Below are 19,505 nucleotides of genomic sequence, written 5' to 3' on the forward strand. Positions count from 1 at the left end.
TTTTGGTGGTACTAGGGGTAGAACCCAGAGGCTTTCTACCTCCTCCAGTTTATACTCCCAGACCTATTTTATATTTTATTTGGAAACAGGGTCTCACTAAGTTGCTGAGAGCCTCACTAAGTAGCTGAGGTTGGCTTCAAACCTGTGCGATCCTCCTGTCTCAGCCTCCTAAGTGCGGGGATTGTAAGTGTGCTCCACCATGTCTGGCTGGATCTTTTTTTTTTTTTTAAACAAAGACCAAACAAAGATATACTTGTGGAAGAGAGCAGGTGAAGGATTCAACTTGGATAAGTCCATTTGCAAACCCACAAATGTCCTGGGTCAGCGTCTCTGGGCCTCTGTGTGAATCTGTTATAACTGCTACCAGCGGGATTTGGGATGTGAGTCAGGAAGCTCTAAGTGTCCATCTGGAAATGATCTCTTACTAGTTCCACTTACAAATTGCAGGAGGTGGGGCCATAGCCGCCCTTCCCCGGCCTGATGTATGGCTGGGAATGTGGAGTTTGGCAGCCTATTGACACAGTTCAAGATGGATGCGTCTTGGATCAAAGGGAGACCATTAGGGCCTGTTTAGGTTGGTGGAATTGAAGAGTCATTATAAAGAGTAGTTAAGCATCCGCCTTTCCTTCCTGGATCCCAACTTTATAAACCCCATCCTGCATTTGCCCAGTTTGCTGGCCTAAGGCTTCTCTCGCACTAGCAGTGAGGAAGAATGTCCTTGGTGTTCATCAGAGACTTGCAGAGCCGACAAGGACGTCATCTATTGCCGAGCTTGCTCTGAATATCACTGCTCCCAATTTTGACAGTGTGGCAGTTTTTGCCTACTCTCTTATCACCTTCTGTGTGGCTCACACTTGCAGCCGTCCTGCCAGTGCTTCTTCCTTCCCTAAAACGCTCCTTAGGAAATGTTACCCTGCCTCCTCTCAGGTGGCTTGGCTTGTGTAGATGGGTGCGAGACATCAAGTGACCTCCTCGTTGTCGCTTCTCTGCATTTTTCCTTCTGATCTTGCCTGGATGGTGGAATGGGGGGAGGACCAAGTATGTGCCTCTAGGAAGCATCACAAAAAGTAATTCTTGCTTCTGTTTCTGAAGGAATCACTGGAGCTAGGTTTGAGGCTGGGGTTGGTTATTTCTTCAAGTTTTAGCTAATAAGCATTATCTGTGGCATTCTTGTTTTATAAGTTTTGCGTGGATCCCTACCCTTTCCTCCAGCTGGAGCTACTGTGGTCTTCACATTTCATTACAGTCATGCAGAGCTTTCTCTCCTATTATTTTGGCTCTCTTGGACTTTTATCTTCCTTCCCTTTTGTAATTTGAGGAAATGAGCCAGGGCCAGGGGACAGCGAGTCTTTGGGAAGGAACATTGGGTAGGTCCTGACTGCAGCTTTCTCTGGAGGATCTGAGCCACATGGAAGGAGGCTGACCTTGAGACTTTATCATTTCCTGTCTGCAGACAAGGAAAATTGGCTTAGGCAGTAGGGATTAATGAGGGACTTAATTGAACAGGAAGTCTTTCAGCCCTTCAGGATGACTGGAGGTTTGCAAATAGTTTGGGTGTTTTTATCTTGAATCCTGCTTAAGAGTTTGGTCTTCTTTTCACAGGAATTTCCTGGAACTAAATAAAGGCCAGAAATTGTCATGGAATGAGCTTCTCTGAGTGAAGAGAAGGGCTTGCTTTTTTTTTTTTTTTTTTTTTTTTTTGGCAGGTCTGGGGATGGAACACAGGGGCATTTGACCTCCAAGCTACATCCCCTGCCCTATTTTTTTTATTCTTTATTTTGAAACAGGTTCTCACTAAGTTGCAGAGGGCCTCACTAAGTAGCTGAGGCTGTCCGTGAACTGTGATCCTCCAGTCTCAGCCTCCCAAATGCTGGGATAACAAGCGTGAGCCACCATGCCTGGATAAGGGCTTGCCTTTGATTTGTTCATATCCCCAGTCTCACCTCAGGGAGCTTGTGCTGCTAGCTCTGCTCAAATCCTTACAAGACCATTAAGCTTCCTTTCTCATGTCATAGCAAATGCAAATATGATGTGTCTGGGCATGCAGACGTGGATATGTCACTAACCATGCAAATATCAGCACTCTACCTCCAACGTGGTGAATTAATGGTGGAAAGATAGCACTGGCAGTGCAGCTTGTGAATCAGCGCGTTCCTTTACTCTTTGGAGAAGTTCTCATTTTGTGATAGGTCCTGGTGGAAGACATGAGAGCAAAGACCTCTGCTAAGGGCTCCTTGAGGTATGTGGTTAGGGTGGACATACTGCTGCAGATGCTCACACAGGTCTGTTGGTATCCACACGTGTGACCTCTTTCCATCTGCTGTTTATTTTTCATGGTCCTAGTTACCTGCAGTCTGAAAATATTAATTGCTAAGTGGCAGGAGTATAGAATTTATAGCATTTAAATTGCACTGCCATTCTGGGTAGTGTAATGAGACCTCTCACCGCCCCTGCTGCTGCTGCTTGCTCATGATGCGACGTACCCTCTTGTCCAGCATATTCATGCTGTATGGACCACCTGCCCGTTTATCGCCTGGTAGCTGCCCTGGTTACTCGATGGGCCCGTTAGCCCATCAGTTGTCAGGCTCATGGTTTTGTGCTCTGCTAACCCTTATTTTAAAAGAGTACTGATGTTGGCAATTCAGACATGCTAAAGAGAAGCAGTCTGGCACTTCATCTAGGTAAACGGGTGAACCTCCTCAACCTAGGGCAAATGCAGTGTGCAGAGTTTTAATATCTACAGGGAGAAAAAGGTGTACTGTGTACGGGGTTCTGTACTCTCTGGGTGTCTCGGAACATGTCTCCCCCAGATAAGGGGGGACGGCTGTAGCGCACATACGGGAAGCAATCAGGCCTGTGGATGCACAGCCTGCACGTCAAACTGGCCTGGCAGGTGGCCGATGAGGAAGGACTGGGAAGACTTTTGTGTTGTACCGGGAAAGAGGTGTCTTAGATGGTGAAAGGATTTATCATAAAGATGGTAGATGAGGTAGAGTATTGTAAGTATGGCACAAACTGCCCCCTTTGTCACATCCTGCCTCCCAAGTTTCTCAGTTGGATTTAGGATGTTAGGGCTCTTTTTTTGGGGGGGGCAGTACTGGGGATGGAACCCAGGGGCATTCTACCTTCGAACTACACTCCTAGCCCTATTTTTTATTGTTTTTTTTTGTTTTGTGGCACTGGGGTCAGAGCCCAGGGACATCGTATCTCTGAGCTAAGACCCAGCCCTATTTTTTATTTTTATTTTTATTATTTTTTTTTTATCTTGAAACAGAGTCTCACTGAGTTGCAAAGGGCCTCATTAAGTACCTGAGGCTGGCCGCGAACCTGAATCCTCCTGTCTCAGCCTCCCCATCCCGAATGCTGGGATTACAAGTGTGCATCACCATGCCCGGCTTTATTCTTTATTTTTGAAACAGGATCTCACTGAGTTGCAAAGGGCCTCACTAAGTACCTGAGGCTGTCTGTATATTGTGATCTTCCTGTCTCAGCCTCCCAAATGCTGGGATTAAAAGCGTGTGCCACCACACCCAGCTTTTTTGGGGTGGGGGTGCAGAAATATATTTACCACCCTGTGCAACTTTAAATGTTGGTAAAAACTTAAGGCTGTTTAGAGGGTATTCTGGGCACTCCTAGAAATGCAGGTGATTTCCACATCTTGACGCCTTGTCACCTACGTTGATACAATTGTCATGGTTTTTATTTAAATTTCTGTGCTAAGGATGTGCATCTTAGAATTGTCATGGCAGCTCCCAGTGACCTGGATCCAGAGCAGAGATGCTGAGTCTGCAGTATCCCCAGGTTGGGACATTCCAGCGGGAGACTGTGACCTTGCTCCTGAAGGACCAAGCACAAACAGTCCAAAGGTGGAAAATCGCTCTTTGTATATTCATTCATTAGCTATGAGCAGGTTCTTGAGGTATGGTCATGTTTTTTCATCTCCAGACAATTGTCTAGAAACAATAGACTGTTTTACAGGGTGTGCAGGAGGAGACAAGGTGTGAATTGTAGTGAATTTTTTATTGCAGAACGGCATTTTGGTTGGTGATGGTTTAGTTGATACTACACACTTTGAAAATTACCAGGGATTATTGTTCAGCTTGCTAAATAAATAAATAAATTTCTTTTAGACCCCTGAAAGCAATGTCTTAGCACTATGAGGCATTGCTTTAGCCTTTTTTTTTTTTAAAGTGGAAAAGTCACTTTCGGATGCATATCGGAGAACAATCCTGTGTATCTTAGTTCTAGGTATATCGTGAGTTTTCCATGTTATTTTCCACACAAACAAGGAACTTGGACGTGGAACAGAGTTGATGGATGAAACGGCATTGCATACGGGGTTCGGTTCACGTTTCTACTTCCTACAGACAGTGGTCAGATTCATAGCTGGCACCAGATGCTAGCATAGGTTCTAAAAATCGGCCAGTGGCAGTGCTTGTCATTATTATTCAGAACTGTTTTTTTCCTGGGTGATGATACAGAGGGGACTCTGAAGACTCGCTGTTGCCATCTATTGGAGCTTGTTGGCTACTTCATGAGCTTTTCAGTGGGCGGGGAAATTGTCTGGGATCCCTTTCTGTCACCCTTTCAATAAAGCAGATCTCTTTTAGTGAACTAAATAAATGCCTGAGAGGAAGAGGTTGAGAAGCCAAAGTGCGCTTTGCTTACTCAAGGGACTAACTGGGGTTGTGAGCGCCACCTCTATGCTTCAGGCTGCTTGTGCCAGGTGAACTCTGACATTTCTCTCTCATTCATTCATTCATTCATTCATTCATTCATTCTGCAGCACTGGGCCTCATACATGCTAGGCCATACCTCTGAGCTTCACCCGTGGCCCCTTTACTATGGGCTTCTGTCTAGAATGTTTCCAGTGAGAAGCTTCTGCAGGATTTTCTTCAGTAATGGGCTGTACAGCATTGTGGAAAGAAGTTTTTTTCATATGTTTTTCTTTCTCTTTCTTGAAACATGATTCTCACCTCAGAGGTCATTCATTCTTCCTTTCCAGTGATTTCTCTCTGCCAGGAGATGGTTGCCAGCAGATTTTTGGCAGTTGGCAGTTGGGTATTGAGTGATAAGTTGGGTCCTGCACTCATGTGACTTTGTGTCACATGATCTCTGCCGGGCAAGGGAGGGGCTGAAACCCCCGCGAGAATTGGGCGTTCCCGCGAGTAAACCCTCATCTCGCGAGATGCATACCTTGAAAAGGAGAGCCCGCGTCCAGCTTCGGACAGGCGCGCGGGCCCCACGGTGCCTCGCCCTGGTCTCCGGGAGAGCCGTGCCATTAAAACTTTACATGTCATGTGTACCGGACCTCTCTCGTGTTTTCCACACTCCGCTGTACTCACATTATTTTTTATTTTACTCGCATTCATTTTTTATTTTACTTATCATTGAGTAACCTAAAGTTGAAATACTGCTAGGGTTTTTGTTGAAATGATATTTGAAAAACTTAAGTTGGCAGTCTTGCATTGAGCGCAAGTAGAAAGGCAGATTAACATTTTAACTGGTGCTTCTGGACTTTTAAAAGTGAATGTCCTTTAGGTAATTTGTTCACACCTTGTACCTACAATGTCATAGTAGGAATTCCTCTGGCCAGGTCCTGTCTGGATTCTTAAGGTACTTGTACATGCTCCTCTTCTGACTCTCGTTAGCCTTATTCACCCCCTTTTGCTCAAGACTGCCACGAGACCAAGTCTTTGTTGAGAAAATTGTGACTGTTAACTATTAATAAAAAAAAAAGGTGGTGCTGCCCGGGGATGGCAGGACAGGTGGCTTTGCCTAGGTAAACTAAGACTGACATTTACATAGCTGACACACAGGTGACATTTGTGATTGAAGGAACAAAAGGGCTTTGTTGCCACTTATGTTGTTGATTGCTGATGATCCCTCTCCAGTTTGACATGGTTGCTTTCTAGAACACAAAAGAACTCAACGTCAAACGTTCCTTTGATCATGGCATGCTTGACTTTTCAGGCATTCTCGGTTCTTTGACATTTCGGGATGCTGCGTAAGATTTCAAGGGACCAAACTGAATGATTTGTTAATTGAATCAAAGAGCTGCGGCACTTACTTCTTTCATACCATTCGGGTGGGTTATCATCACCTAACCTGGGCTTTACGGATGCCTAGGAATGTTTAACTTAGGAGAATGTTGTTCCTAGCTGTCATGTATTTAGTTGTGTTAATTTTTGACATCCTTTTCTTTTTTTCTCTCTCCTAATCTTTTACTGTGAAGAAAAGGGTCACCTTTCTCTCTGATGCCTCTGTGTGTGTGTGTGTGTGTGTGTGTGTGTGTGTGTGTGTGTGTGAGAGAGAGAGAGAGAGATAGATAGATGGGAGGCATTCTACCTCCTAGCTACACTCCCAGCCCTTTTTACATTTTTGTTTTGTGACAGAGTCTGGCTACATTTCAGAGGCTGGTTTTGAACCTGCATTCCTCCCAAGTACTGGGATCAGAGAGATGTGCCGCTCCACCTGGCTGATGCTTTAAAAAAAATTTTTTTTTTGGAAGAGTGTGGGAGTAGAATGTTGAGGAGCAAATGGCAATGCCCTCCTCAGGTGGCGGTGATTTTGGGGTATCATTGATTAGCTTCTGTTTGGGCCAGCTTCTTGAGTAGAGTTGATGTGTTCCTAAGGGTGTCTTTGTTCTGAAGGAAGCTGATGTGATGGCGTAAAGGAGTCTACTGACTTCTTGTTGGCAGGATTCAGTGTTAGGGAGAGCAGAGTATAGATAGTGTTGCTACTATTGAGCAGTTCAAGGAAAGTCTAGGGTCACTAATGAGATTCTAATATCTTTCTAAAAAAATAGTTTCTTTTCCCACTTTCTTCCTAGGCTTCTGAAGTGTTAGCCAGTGTTCTTAACTCTAAAGGTTGACATGTTTTGCTCTTTTACTTGTCAAGTAGCAGTTTGGAAATTGGTGCTGGGATCCTTTACCTTAGTCATATAGGCAGCTTGGAGGTTGAGATTCTGATTGCCGGGTGACAAAAGATCAGTACTTCTTTTCTCACTTAAAAGTATGGACGCAGATCAAAAGAATTATTACAGAAATTGCCTTTTCAGGAACTCTTTGTTTCGTTGCGGTGGTCAGAGGTCACAAGCTCAGAGCCATGCAGAGCCCTATTTATCTCCCTTCTGTATTCTTTTTCTTAGTTTTAATTTTTTGTGGTAGTAGGGGTCAAACTCAGGCATTCTACCTTTGAGCTATATGCCCAGACCTATTTTATTTTTTATTTTGAAATGGGGCCTTGCTAAGTTGCTGAGGATGGCTTGGAAGCTGCAATTCTCCTGTCCCAGCTTCTAAAGTACTGAGACTAAAGGTGTGTGCCACCACACCCAGCTTACTTATTTTAAATAGTTCCAGAAAATCAAGGCCAGCCTTGCTGCAGAGATCAGTGGAGCTAAAGCCCCCAGGCCCTATGACATTGCTGCTCTTGTGCTAGTCTGACCAATCCAGAACTTTCAAGGATCCACCAGGAGGGAGTTCCATCAACAGAAAGTTCCTTTAGGCAGATCCGGCAACAGCAAACTTTTCCTCTAAATAGCTCCCTATGTAACTTAATTAAGACAAGTGCTCCAAATATTTAATATCCTGTGGTTTTTCTTTAAGCATAAACAAACTATTTCATCTGTGCATACATACGGGGGCAGGGTGGGGGGAAGAAGGCTGTGAAGCAATGTGTGGTTACATCTCAAGGAATACCATACAATATGCCTCCCTGTACGGCAACACTCTTCTCCCGGAGCTAGTGTTTTTGTCGTTGTGTGACGTCCTGGAGAACAAATGTGAACTGTAACTATGGGAACGGGGTTCTGACGTGCGCCTTGAGAGGGATGTAGTCCCTGGCCGGTGATGCCCGCTGCATTTGAGAGTGAGTCGGTCTCTGCTGGCCTCTGGGTTCACTTGAGGATGTGTTTATTTTCTCTTTACTATTCAGGATGTTTACAGCCGTCCTGTGTGGTTTGCCCGCAACTGCACTTGCATTTAAATTTGGTGGGCAGCTTGCCCCGGGTAGAGGATATCCCCTGCCTGGCCCCCCGCACCCTCCAGCACACACGGGCACGCTCTTGTTTCTTTGAGTAGCTGCCAGGTTTGTAGTGTGTGTGTCTGGGGGTAGAATAGAGTGGGTAATTATTTTGGGGATGGAAACACAGGAAATTTTTTTGAATAGGCTTTTCATCAAGTTGGCAAAGCCTCAGGACCCGCTCCCACACCGGCACAAAGAGCCAGCCATGCCGGTCATTTTGCATTTGCCAGACGCACAGCTTCTTGTTTTTTGAATGAACAGACCCTCTCTTCCTACCCCACTCCTTACCCTTTGTTTAGAATGGGGATGTAATCTAAATAATTGGATTTACCAGCTTATGTGTTTAATATTGGAAAATTGAGTTAATAAAATGATGTTTTGGCATGCCCAGTCCTCAACAAGGGACCAGCTGTGCACTGACTTCAAACCGCTCGGCCTTCCCAGCTCCCTCATTCCTCACTCAAACGGTATCTGCACACTGTGTCCATCTTGGGTCGGTAAGTAGTCAGAAATCCTTGACAGAAAGGGAATTTAATTAGCCTAGAAATCACCGTTGTGCCATAGTTGGGGCTGCTCTAGAGATCGGATGCACTGATAGCAAGCAGTAAGCTGGTGATCGCCAGTGTAGATGACCCCGGAGAAACCCGGAGACGCAGTGCCACCCTATTGCCGGCGCCCAGTGGCAGACTGCCCAGGAAGCCTCTCAACACGGCGGCGTTTGAGGAAGGGAGGAGGCGGCACATGGAGGCTGTTAAGGAACAAAACAGATTTGGCAGAGGATGAAGCCGGCTCATCGGTGGGGATTCTTTGCAAGCTTTCCCTCACAATTTTAACTTTCAAAATACTTCTTTTCTGTTTTTTGAAGATTTAAAGAAGTTTATTAAAAAGAAATACAGAAAATAGAAATACAGAAAATAGTTACAGCCCCATGCCAAAATGGCACGGGGGGGGGGGGGTGGCCCGGGCCAACTCACCGCTCCCTCAAAATACTTCTAACCCCCCCACCTTCCTGCAGTGCTGGCAGTGTGAACCCAGGACTCAGCACATTATCTACCTTTGAGCTGTGTCCTGGCCTGGCGCTGATGTTTATTTTGGTGTGTTTGTGTGTTCCCATAAAGGTGCTATGCTTTTTTTTTTTTTTTTAACCTCAAAAGTTTAAGATTAGCCGGGCATGGTGGCACACGCTTGTAATCCCCGCGCTTGGGAGGCGAAGACAGGAGGATCGCGCAGGTTTGAAGCCAGCCTTGCTGGCTGGCGTAAGAGACCCTGTTTCAAAAATATAAAAATAGATCTGGGAGTATAGCCCGGAGGTAGAAGGGCTTCCAGGAACCCCAGTACCACCAAAAAAAAAAAAAAAAAAAAAAGTTTAAGATTTATTTCTATATTTTTTTGGTACAGGGATCAACCTAGGTACATTCTACTGGTGAGCTACACTCTTGTCCTTTTTTTTTTTTTTTTTTTTTTTACCTCCGAGTTGCACTCTCACCCCTTTTTTTATTCTTTATTTTGAACCGGTGTCTCACTGAGTTGCGAAGGGCCTCACTAAGTAGTAGCTGAGACTGTCTGCGAACCATAATCCTCCTGTCTCAGCCTCCCAAATGCTTAGATTACAAGCGTGTGCCACCACACTCAGCCTATTATTTTTAGTGACAAAATCTCAATAAATTATTGAGAGGTCTTGCTAAGTTGCTGAGACTGGCCTCTAACCTGTGTTCGTCCTAGAACAGCCTCCAAAGTACTGGGATCACAAACTTGAAACACCACGTCTGACTTTTGTGATTATTTTAATCATTAAACCATTCATTTTTGGCTGTTTGCAGTGCCACCTTACCCCACCCGAGAACGAGGGTTGGAAGCTCAGTGGAAAGCAAGCCTTCCGTACACTTTGAGGAGTTGGGGAAAGAGGAAGAGCAGGGACAACAGCCTTGTCCCCTGGGCTCAGGCCTGTCTGCATGGTGTGGTGTGTGACAGGAACCTCCTTCCTGACCCAGCAGTTTGTGGCTCTGGACGGTCATGCCGTGTGAGGACAGGTGGGACGTGGTGGCAGGCTCCATGCATCCAGGCTACCCTGTGCCACGTGGTGCTCACAAGCAGGAGCCACACCTTCCTTTGCTTTTGTTGGGTGTGATGGGCATGTTCCTCAGTTACTCCTAATTGAGTGATGATGGAAATTGTGATCGCCCTGGTAGATGCTTAGTTGATTCTTGGGGGATTTGAATTCCAGGTTGCTTTTGGCTGGTCCTTACCTGAAGCTGAAACACGTTTCCCCTCTGCCCTTGCTGTTGGATCTCTTTCCCATACATCCAGCATTCCTCTTGGTTGCTCTGAATAGCCTATTCATCAGCTCTGCTGCCCAGAAACCTTCCTGTGCTTCACTGCGATTCTTAAGTGAGGGAGGCTTGTGTAATTGTAACTAACATATCGGCGCCATGTTCCTTCTGTCACTGGCTGATTTATGGAGGGCTTGTCCTCTATGCAGGGTAATGTCTATACGTACAAATATGCCATGAAGAGGAGATTGCAGTCGAGTACTCTTAGGCCAACAGGACAGAGGAATTGATTTGGAGTCGACTGGGGGGCCTTGGGTGATGCCCTTTGTTAGGATGGTCATGTTTCTTTGAGGAGATGATTTATAAGCAGATATATGAAACAGTGACCACTGTCAAAAAAAACATTGCAGGCCTGGAATGTCTCTTCTCCTCCCCTTACATGAATAAATCAGCCACGGAAAGAGTAAAAGAGCCTTCTAGATGGAGGGAGCAGTTTTAAGTAACTAAGATCCCTTTGGTGTGTTCCTACAACCTGTGCTTTTATCTTGGCCATGGCTCAGGTTGATCAGTTGTCTGTTTCAACACTCCTTGGGGGGGGGGAGCTTCAGCTTAATCTGGGCAGAACTGGGTGCCTGGACCCTGCAACTTCTGGAGTTGGGACACCCACTAGGTGATTTTCTTTCACCTGTCATGGGGAGGGCACCAAGGTGAAACTGATCCAGGGACCAAGGCTTGGTGGCTTCTGCCTCTGGTCTGCGTAGTGCTAGGGAGGTCTCGCCCTTCTCCCTTTATTCACATGTGCAGTGAGGGAGCACTTTGTAGGATTCTCCACAACAAAAGCCACTAGCTTTAGCATTTACTCCAAATAGACATAGCAGAATGGATCTCTAGTCTTCTGAGCTTGCTGTGTGGGTACCAAAGTCCTTCAGTTCATATTACCTGTACACACCTTTACACCAGAGAAGATGTGACTTCATATAGCTTCTGTTCACTTGCCCTCTTCATAGACATAATTATGTATAAACGTATTTGCTTATTCTTCCTTCTCTTGGTTTACATTTACTTTATTTTGTCTGTTTACGTTGCTTATTGGCAGGTTTCATTTAATTGGTTTCATCAACAACATAAGGGTACACAGAGTTCAAGAACAAGGGCATGCTTCATAAGGACTCTTCTTGAAGCATTACTAACATTTGTAGAAGTGACGCTCTCGCTCCTGTGGTTTCTGAGGGCCTGACTCCTGTGCCAGGAGCTTCTGGGTGTGTCTCAGGGATGGTAAGGTGCAGAAGCCTTTGAGGCCCCTCCCCTCCCCTCCACATCCCAGTTCCTCTTCTTTTACCCCAGGAACTCTGTACTCCCAGTGCCACTTTGGACCTCTCAAGTGGTATTTCCATGTGAAGGCCTTTCTGCTCTAGATAAAGTGGAAGGTGAAGTTTTTGGTCGGCTGATGGAGGTGCTGGGGTTGGGATATAGGAAGCACTTCATAATCTGGGGGCACCCCTCACCCCTGGGATTGGAGGCTTCTCCAGCTCCCCCTTGATGCCTGTTTGGTGCCATCCTCTACCTCATAGCAAACCTGCTTCTGACCCAGCATGTCCAGGTGCAAGCGCTCTGGGGGCTGCAGTATTTTAAAAAAAATTTTTTTGGTGGTACTGGGGCTGGAACCCAGAGGTATTCTACCTCCAAGCTACACCCCCAGCCCTCAATTTATTCTCTTTTTGAAACAGGGTCTCACTGAGTTGCAAAGGGCCTCACCAAGTAGCTGAGGCTGTCTGCAAACCACAATCCTCCTGTCTTAGCCTTTGGAATGCTGGGATTACAAGCGTGCGCCCCCACGCCCAGCTTGCAGCAGGTTTCGATCTCCCTGTCGCCCCATTTCCTTGCCTCCAGTGTTCTAGAGCAACTCACTTGTGAGTCCTTGAACCAGACCGGCTCTGCTGAGGTGCTTCCCGTAAGGGTTTGGCCCTGTGGTGCGTCACTTGGCTATGTGCGGCCAGTAGGCAAAGCCAACACCTCCGTAATCCCCATGCGACTCCGGGAGCCCAAGTGCCACCCAGGACACACCCAGCTCCTGGTTTCTGCCAGCACTTGGGAACTTGGTTTCTTTCTCCGAGGGGCAATTAATTAATCTTGTTGCCACTTTTTAATCTGTTATTACCTTATTTTTATAGTTTCCCTGAGAAAGTCATTTGGCAGAAAGTGAACTTGGTGAGACCCAATTTCAAAATAGAAAAATAAAAAGGAGGCTGGGGGTGTAGCTCAGAGGTTGAATCCCCAGCGCAACCCCCCCCCCCCCCCCATACACATACACACACCTACCTGAGGATCCATGGTCTAAATGTTTGAGAGTCTGTTAGGCCTTATTTGGCGTTCTACTCTGTTAATGTGACTACCTCCCCTTGGATGTTGCTGGAATCTGGAGGAGCTGTGGGTTTAATCTTAAGGGCTATAGATCACCCAGTGAAGGAGTTGTGTTGTCTTCTGATTGTCTGTTTGTATTGGAAATATGATCTCTACAGTGTTTGGAGAGGCAAGAGTAGATAACTGGTTAGGATACAGGGAAAGTTATATTTAAAATACGAAGTAAGTTGATCGCAAGGAAGCTTTTTTCCCTCTCTAATGAAGGAAAGCAAGATGTATAAATAGCTCAATTTATGAAGGGATATATGAAGTTAAATTAAGATGTTGACTTGAACAAAGTAAAATTGTATGTGTGGAGTTCTTTGTATTTTGTTAACAGACTGTTATTTAAAAAGTCAATGTTTTGAGCATCAGTAGTCTGCTGTGCTATTTTATATACCTGTGCTTACTGCTATTAGTGTGATCTCCTCCCAACAGTAACACTGCAAGGGAAGATTTCTGTGTCATAAATGACCTGATTTCTATTTAATTGATTTGACTGAGTGGCATTATCAGTATCACAGTGTTCGGCACTAAGTTGGGATCTAATCAGACTTTTAAAATTCCCTGCACCATGGAGCTGCTTCTTTTTACTGTGTTCCTGGCCTCAAATATGATTTCTTTAAGCCAGGTGTGGTGGCGCAGGCTTGCAATCCCAGTATTGGGAGGCAGGGACAGGAGGATCATGGTTCACAGCCAGCCTCAGCTACTTAGCAAGGCCCTTTGCAACTCAGTGACACCTTGTTTCAAAATAAAAGAATAAAAACAGGCTGGGGATATAGCTCAGAGGCAGAATGCCCCTGGTTCCATCCCCAGTACCTCCCCCCACCAAAAAAAAAAAAAAATAAATCTTTAGCCTCTGAATGAGCAAGTCTAGGTTGCTACCTTAAAGCAGCACATAAATATGCTTTCATTCTGAGAGGTGCCTAGTGCCCTGTTAAAATTTGAATTTGTAACTAAAAGAAGGGCTATCCCGCCATGGCTATGCACACCTGTAATCCCAATATTTGGGAGGCTGAGACAGAAGGATCACAGGTTCAAGACCAGCCTCAGCAACCTAGTGAGAGCATTTCAAAACAAAATTTAAAAAAAAAAAAAAAAGAGCTACGGGTATGGCTTGGAGATGAATGCTCCTGTATTCAATCAATCCCAAGTACCACAAATGAAAGAAGAGCTAGTATTATGCAATCTGTGATAAACAGCAGGATAGTTCTATATAAAGTAAAAACGTTAGTGTACTTAATTTGTATAGGGAAAGAGAAATTCATTATTGACTACAATGTTGAGAAATAAGAAATGATTCCAGAATCTTGGTTCAAACATAACAAGACTTTTCAGTTGAAAAGTTATCTAGTTAAGATTACGTACTGCTCTGCTCTGTGGACACCAGGCGGATGAGTTATGGTGATATCAGATCAGTGAGGATAAGACCCCTCTTTGAATCCCTGAGTAAAGAGTTTTGATTTGACTCTGCTGGCAGAGGATAACCCATAATTTCATGGGGTTGGGTGGAACCCAGGGGCTTTCTACCTCCAGGCTATACTCCCAGACCTATTTTATATGGCAACAGGGTCTCACTAAGTTGCTGAGAGCCAGCTGAGGCTGGCTTCGAACTTGTGCGATCCTCCTGTCTCAGTCTCCCAAACGCAGGGATTACAAGTGTGCTCCACCACACCCGGTGAGACCCTGTTTTTAAATAAAAATAAAATGGGACTGGGGACATTGGCTTAGAGGTAGAACTCCCCAGTATCATGCATACCCCCCTCCAAAAAAAAAAAAAAAGCATTTCATTTATTCTGTTTGTCTTTTCTTCTTTCTTTTCTTTTTTTTTTTGGTACTATGGATTGAACCCAGGGCTTTCTATCTCCAGGTATACCCTCCAGCCCGAATGTTTATTTTGAAACAGGGTCTTGCTAAGTCCCTGAGGCTGGATTCGAATCTGCAATCCTCCTGTCTCAGCCTGCCAACTACTAAGGTTATAAGCATGTGCTAACATGCTCATCTTGCCCCCCCCCCCCCAGGTACTGAGGATTAAACCCAGGAGTTATACCTCTGAGCTACACCCCAGACCTTTTTTTTATTCTTTATTTGGAAACAAGGTCTCACTAAGTTGTGGAGGGCCTCACTAAGTAGCTGAGGCTGGCTGAGAACCTGCAATCCTCCCATCTCAGCCTCCAAGGATTACAAGCGTGCGCCACCATGCCCTGCTCCTTTTTTTTTCCTTTTCATTTAAAAAATCTCAGTTATTGGGAGTGTACTTCTGGGGCTGAATTATGAGGAGATTAAAGGTGGGACCAAAGACTGAGGATTTGGCAGAAGGCTAGGTTTGGGATAGAAGACTGGGGAGTGGTAGATGAACAGGTGGACTGGGTGTTGAGACATGATAAGGAGGGAATTGTGTATTTGTGACAGTGTCAGATGAAAGCAAAGGACTCTGTGAACGCAGCTGCAGAATTTGCATTTTCCTCCTCACTGGGCTGAAATGAAAGCGCGAACACCATCGATCCCCCACACTCAAACACAGTTCCTTTTTGAAGTAAGCGTACATGTGTGTAGTGTGTACACATGGGCACACTGTACACAGACATGTTCACAGCACCTATTTTAAGCCCATATGCAACACACCTTTAACCAAATTTACTGTGCGTTAAAGCAGGTGTTGTGGTTTAGGATGGTATGAGAGAGGCAGACTCTTAATTAGAAAGAGTTTGCTGGAAATAGCCGCCCCCTGTGTCATGATTTTATTACTACACATAGCTCTATGTCCTCTGGTCTCTGCTTAATTTAGTCTTAATTTTCTTTTGCTTTTGCAGGCCTAGGCTGCAAGCACAAAGGAAGTTTGCTCAATCTCAGCCGAACAGTCCCAGCACAACTCCAGTGAAGATAGTGGAGCCTTTGCTACCCCCGCCAGCTACTCAAATTTCTGACCTCTCTAAAAGGAAGCCTAAGACGGAAGACTTTCTTACCTTTCTCTGCCTTCGAGGTAAGCCCGTGTGGCCAGTCTGTCTGTGAGGGACGGCCTGTTTGAAAGAAGGGGCTAAAGCCGGACACGGGATGGACGGAATGGGTGCTGGCTCTGTTCTCCTAGCTTTGGGCTCATTTCCTCTCCCTGGTTCGAGGGTGGGTTTTAAGTGCCATCCCCACTGTGGGCCAGCTTTTTGAACTACTTATTTGTTAAGTCTTCATGTTTCTTCTGTTTCCATTTGACTTTTAAATCCCTCTTCTTGGCTTCTCAGTGCATAGTTACAGTTTGTAGTTTTAATGTTTATAATTTAACTCCTTCCTGCCACCCCTGTGAGGCCCCTACGGGCACCTCCCACACAGCTTGCTGGCTTTTCTTTGTGTGTTTTTCTCTGGTGTGTTTGTGCGCGCGCGCGCGCGTGTGTGTGTGTCCTAAATGGGTGTACAGTCTCCTTTCCTTATGTTTTCTAAGGCCGAAGGCTTACATTCTTCTAGCTCTGTGCTACAATATGAAAAAGCAGTAGTCGTACTCGCTAAGAGTACTTAATGGCAAAAATGTCTGTCCACACATGCAGTGGGACCCACCAACAGAGTACAAGGCAAGAAAAAGGTTTGGACTTAGAGCCGCATATTCTTTCCTCTGTGCTGCTTGAGATTGAATCTAGAGGCGTTCTACCTCCAAGCTACACCCCTGCCCCTGTTTATCTTTATTTTGAAACAGGATCTTCCTAGGTTGATAGTCTAACTACTTGCTAAGTCTGTCCTTGAACCCACTGACCCTCCTGTCCAAGCCTCCAAGTACTGGGATTACAGGTGTGTGCCACCACGGTTAGTTCAAAGCTAGTTTTCTAATGATTGAAAGATTGTCTTGTTGAGAGGGTATGGATGGAGAGGAGTAGGAAGCTGTGACCTTCGAGAGGTCCTTGGAGGAGCTTGAGAAGAGAGGGACCTAGAAGAGAGAGTACTGTTGCACTCGAAGCTCAGGTGTGTGTGTGTGTGTGTGTGTGTGTGTGTGTGTGTGTGTGTGTGTGTGTGTGTGTTTCTGGGGATTGAACTCAGGGGTGTTCTACCTCTGAGCCATTCCCCAGCCTCATTATTATTGCTAAGGCTGGTTTAAACCTGTGATCCTCCTGTCTCAGTCTCCTAAGTACTGGGTAATAGAGATGTACCACTGCGCCTGGCTTCAAGGTTAATTGAAAAAAATATTTTTGAAGTTACGGAAGGATGCAATAACTTTCTCTCTTAGTTGAGCATCCGCCTTTTGTCCCACCACCTCAATACATGAGTGTGTATTTCTTCCACACGGAGACATTCTGTAACCACCAAAATGAGGACACTCACAGTACTGTCCCCCACCCCGTCCTTGCACCCCCATCTCTCAAGGCCGACAGTGCTTTGTGACATCTGATTTCAGAACAAAAAGACCCAGCTCAGAATCCAGCACTGCCTGCAATTTGTCATATCACTATAGTCTGCTCAGTGTGGCACAGGTTCTTAATCTATTTTTCTGATGGCTTTGACATTTGAAGATAATGGGCCAGATATTTTGTGAAATATCCTTCAATTTGGGTCTCCTGGCCTTTCTTCGCAATTGGATTCAGGTTTTGTGTTTCGGGCAGGAACACTGAAGTGGAAAGCGATTCTTAGTTCTTGTCACTAGGCCCCCTTGGGTGGTTCAGTTTCTGTCTGCCCCTTTTTAGGGTGGTGGGCACATTGGTTGTCTTATTTGGGTGGGTTTGTCAGGAGCCTCTAAGATAATGTTCCGATCTCAAGCTTTGTACCTAAGTATTTTTAGAAATATCGTATATGTCTTTCATTTCTCAAACTCACATTGTGGTATCTCTCAGAATTTATTTCCTGTCTTACTCAAAGGGGTTGTAATCGGTTGCTGTCACTGTTTTGATGTTGAGATTGTCCCAGATCTCATATGGGACTCCTTTGTGCTGGCTTTCTTGCTCTTTTCATGTGTTCTAGTCTCCCTTCCAGCCTTGCAACAAGAGTGCGGGCTGGGCTCATCTTGAACTTTACGCCCTCACCTGACCACCTCTAAAACTTGGTATAGTGTCAAAAATAAACCCAAGCATTGCTGCTGTTTCTACCACAGGCCCTCAAGATGTGCTTTTTATTATAAAAGTTAGCTCCACAGATGGAACACAGTAGCAAAAAGCCTAAGCTGCTTTTAAACTCTTTTCCTCAGCCCTGGAATTGGCTGTTTCTCCGAAGGGCCCTGTTTTTTTTTTTTTTTTTTTTTTTTTACTGGCAACTGACCTTTTTCTTCTTTTTTTTGGGTGGTGGTGGTGGTGGTGGTGGTGGTGGTGGTAGTACAGCCTCTGAACTACACCTTCAGTTCTACAGCTCTATTTTATATTTATTTTGAAGCAAGTTTCACCAAGTTGCGGATCCTCCTGTCTAAGCTTCTCAAATACTAGGATTACAGGTATACACCACCATGACCAGCAAAAACTGATGTTTAGAAGACAAGCACTGGGCTTTGCCTGTCCTCAAAGCTACGGCAGTGCTGTGTATACCTAGATATTCTTTGTGGACGGAGCTCTTGCAGGCATGAGCACACACATTCAGGATTTGTTTTGTACTGGCAGTGGGACCTGTGGGTGGGGGTTCTACCTTAGAGCCAAATTCCCAGTCCTATTTTGTTTTTTAGTTAGAAATAACGGTAAACCAGGAGTGGTGATGCACTCTTGTAATTCCAGCATTCGGGAGGCTGAGACCAGAGGATTGCGGTTTGCAGACAGCCTTAGCTACTTAGGTTCTTTGCAACTCGGACCCTGTTTCAAAATAAAGAATAAGAAATAGGACTGGGGGTGCAGCTTGGAGGCTAATGCACTTTCACCCTGCATGTTGAGTGTGAAGACGGGAAGGGAGGTTCGACAGTGCAGGGTGTCAGGATCTGGTGCCGAATGGCCACAGAGGGAAAGAATAACCAGTAGGCTGTGAGGCTGGTATGGTGTGGTGCCAGGAGTGGAGAGGGCGCAGGATGCAGTGCTCTTAAGAAGGGATTTGAACCAAAGGAATCTGTGAAGGGTCTTCAGTTTAATTATAGCAGCAAGATGACTTTAGGTCAGTAAGTTGTGATGGGACTGACTTTTGTAACCTTGATCAGGTGACTTTTTAAAGCATTTGGTGGCTCCAGGTGTTTAAAAAGGGCACCGGTGACTATGTTGCTTATGCCTCTTTAGGAATGTTTTTTGGTTAGGAATTGTTCCAGGCATTTTGCCTAATGTAAATTGTGAAATAATGGTCATTGACTCCAGAAGATTCCCTGATCCTCTTCTATCCGATGTCAGAAATTGCTCTGTCAGTCAGGGAGCTATGTCAGCAAGTCTCATTGTGGACTGGATGTGCCTGCTTTTAACTCTCAAAGAGGGGGAACTGAAGAGACATATCGGTGTAGAAAGGAACACATGTGTTTGTGTGTCACATAACTGCATGTTTATGATTTATAAAAATCCTGTTTCCTATGGTTCTGGCAGATTTGGAGAGACCTTCCTCGAAGGGAAGTTTTTACTGTTGAAATGACACTAGCTGGATATGTGGCACCTGCCTGCAATCTCAGTACTTGGGAGGCTGAGATAAGAGGATCTCAGGTTCGAGGACAGCCTCAGCAAGTAGTGAGATTCTTGTTTCAAAATAAAAATAAAATAGGGCTTGGAGCGTAGCTCAGAGGTAGAATGACCCTGAATTCAATCCCCATTGCCTCAATCAATCAATCAATCAATCATACTTGGAGAAAATTTTACCAGGAACCTATCTTAGCAAGACTGTAGATATAAGAGAAGTAAATATCTTTTGATAGACAAACACTTTTTGGAGAAGTAAAATGCAACAAAG

The 19,505-nt window shown here is 45.2% G+C and overlaps 1 protein-coding gene across 1 annotated transcript in view; it reads left to right on the top strand.

Annotated features, from left to right (window-relative positions):
* JARID2 (jumonji and AT-rich interaction domain containing 2) overlaps positions 1-19,505 on the top strand; it is a gene marked incomplete at both ends in the record, with an annotated part of 270,204 nt that overhangs the window by 187,412 nt on the left and 63,287 nt on the right. Inside the window, one exon of the mRNA XM_080710759.1 lies at positions 15,509-15,678. Within this exon, the coding sequence (XP_080566885.1) occupies positions 15,509-15,678 (170 nt within the window). The remainder of the gene's footprint in view (positions 1-15,508; positions 15,679-19,505) is intronic.

The sequence above is a fragment of the Muscardinus avellanarius genome (assembly GCF_963383645.1).
Source record: "Muscardinus avellanarius genome assembly, chromosome: 14".
NCBI lineage: Eukaryota > Metazoa > Chordata > Mammalia > Rodentia > Gliridae > Muscardinus > Muscardinus avellanarius.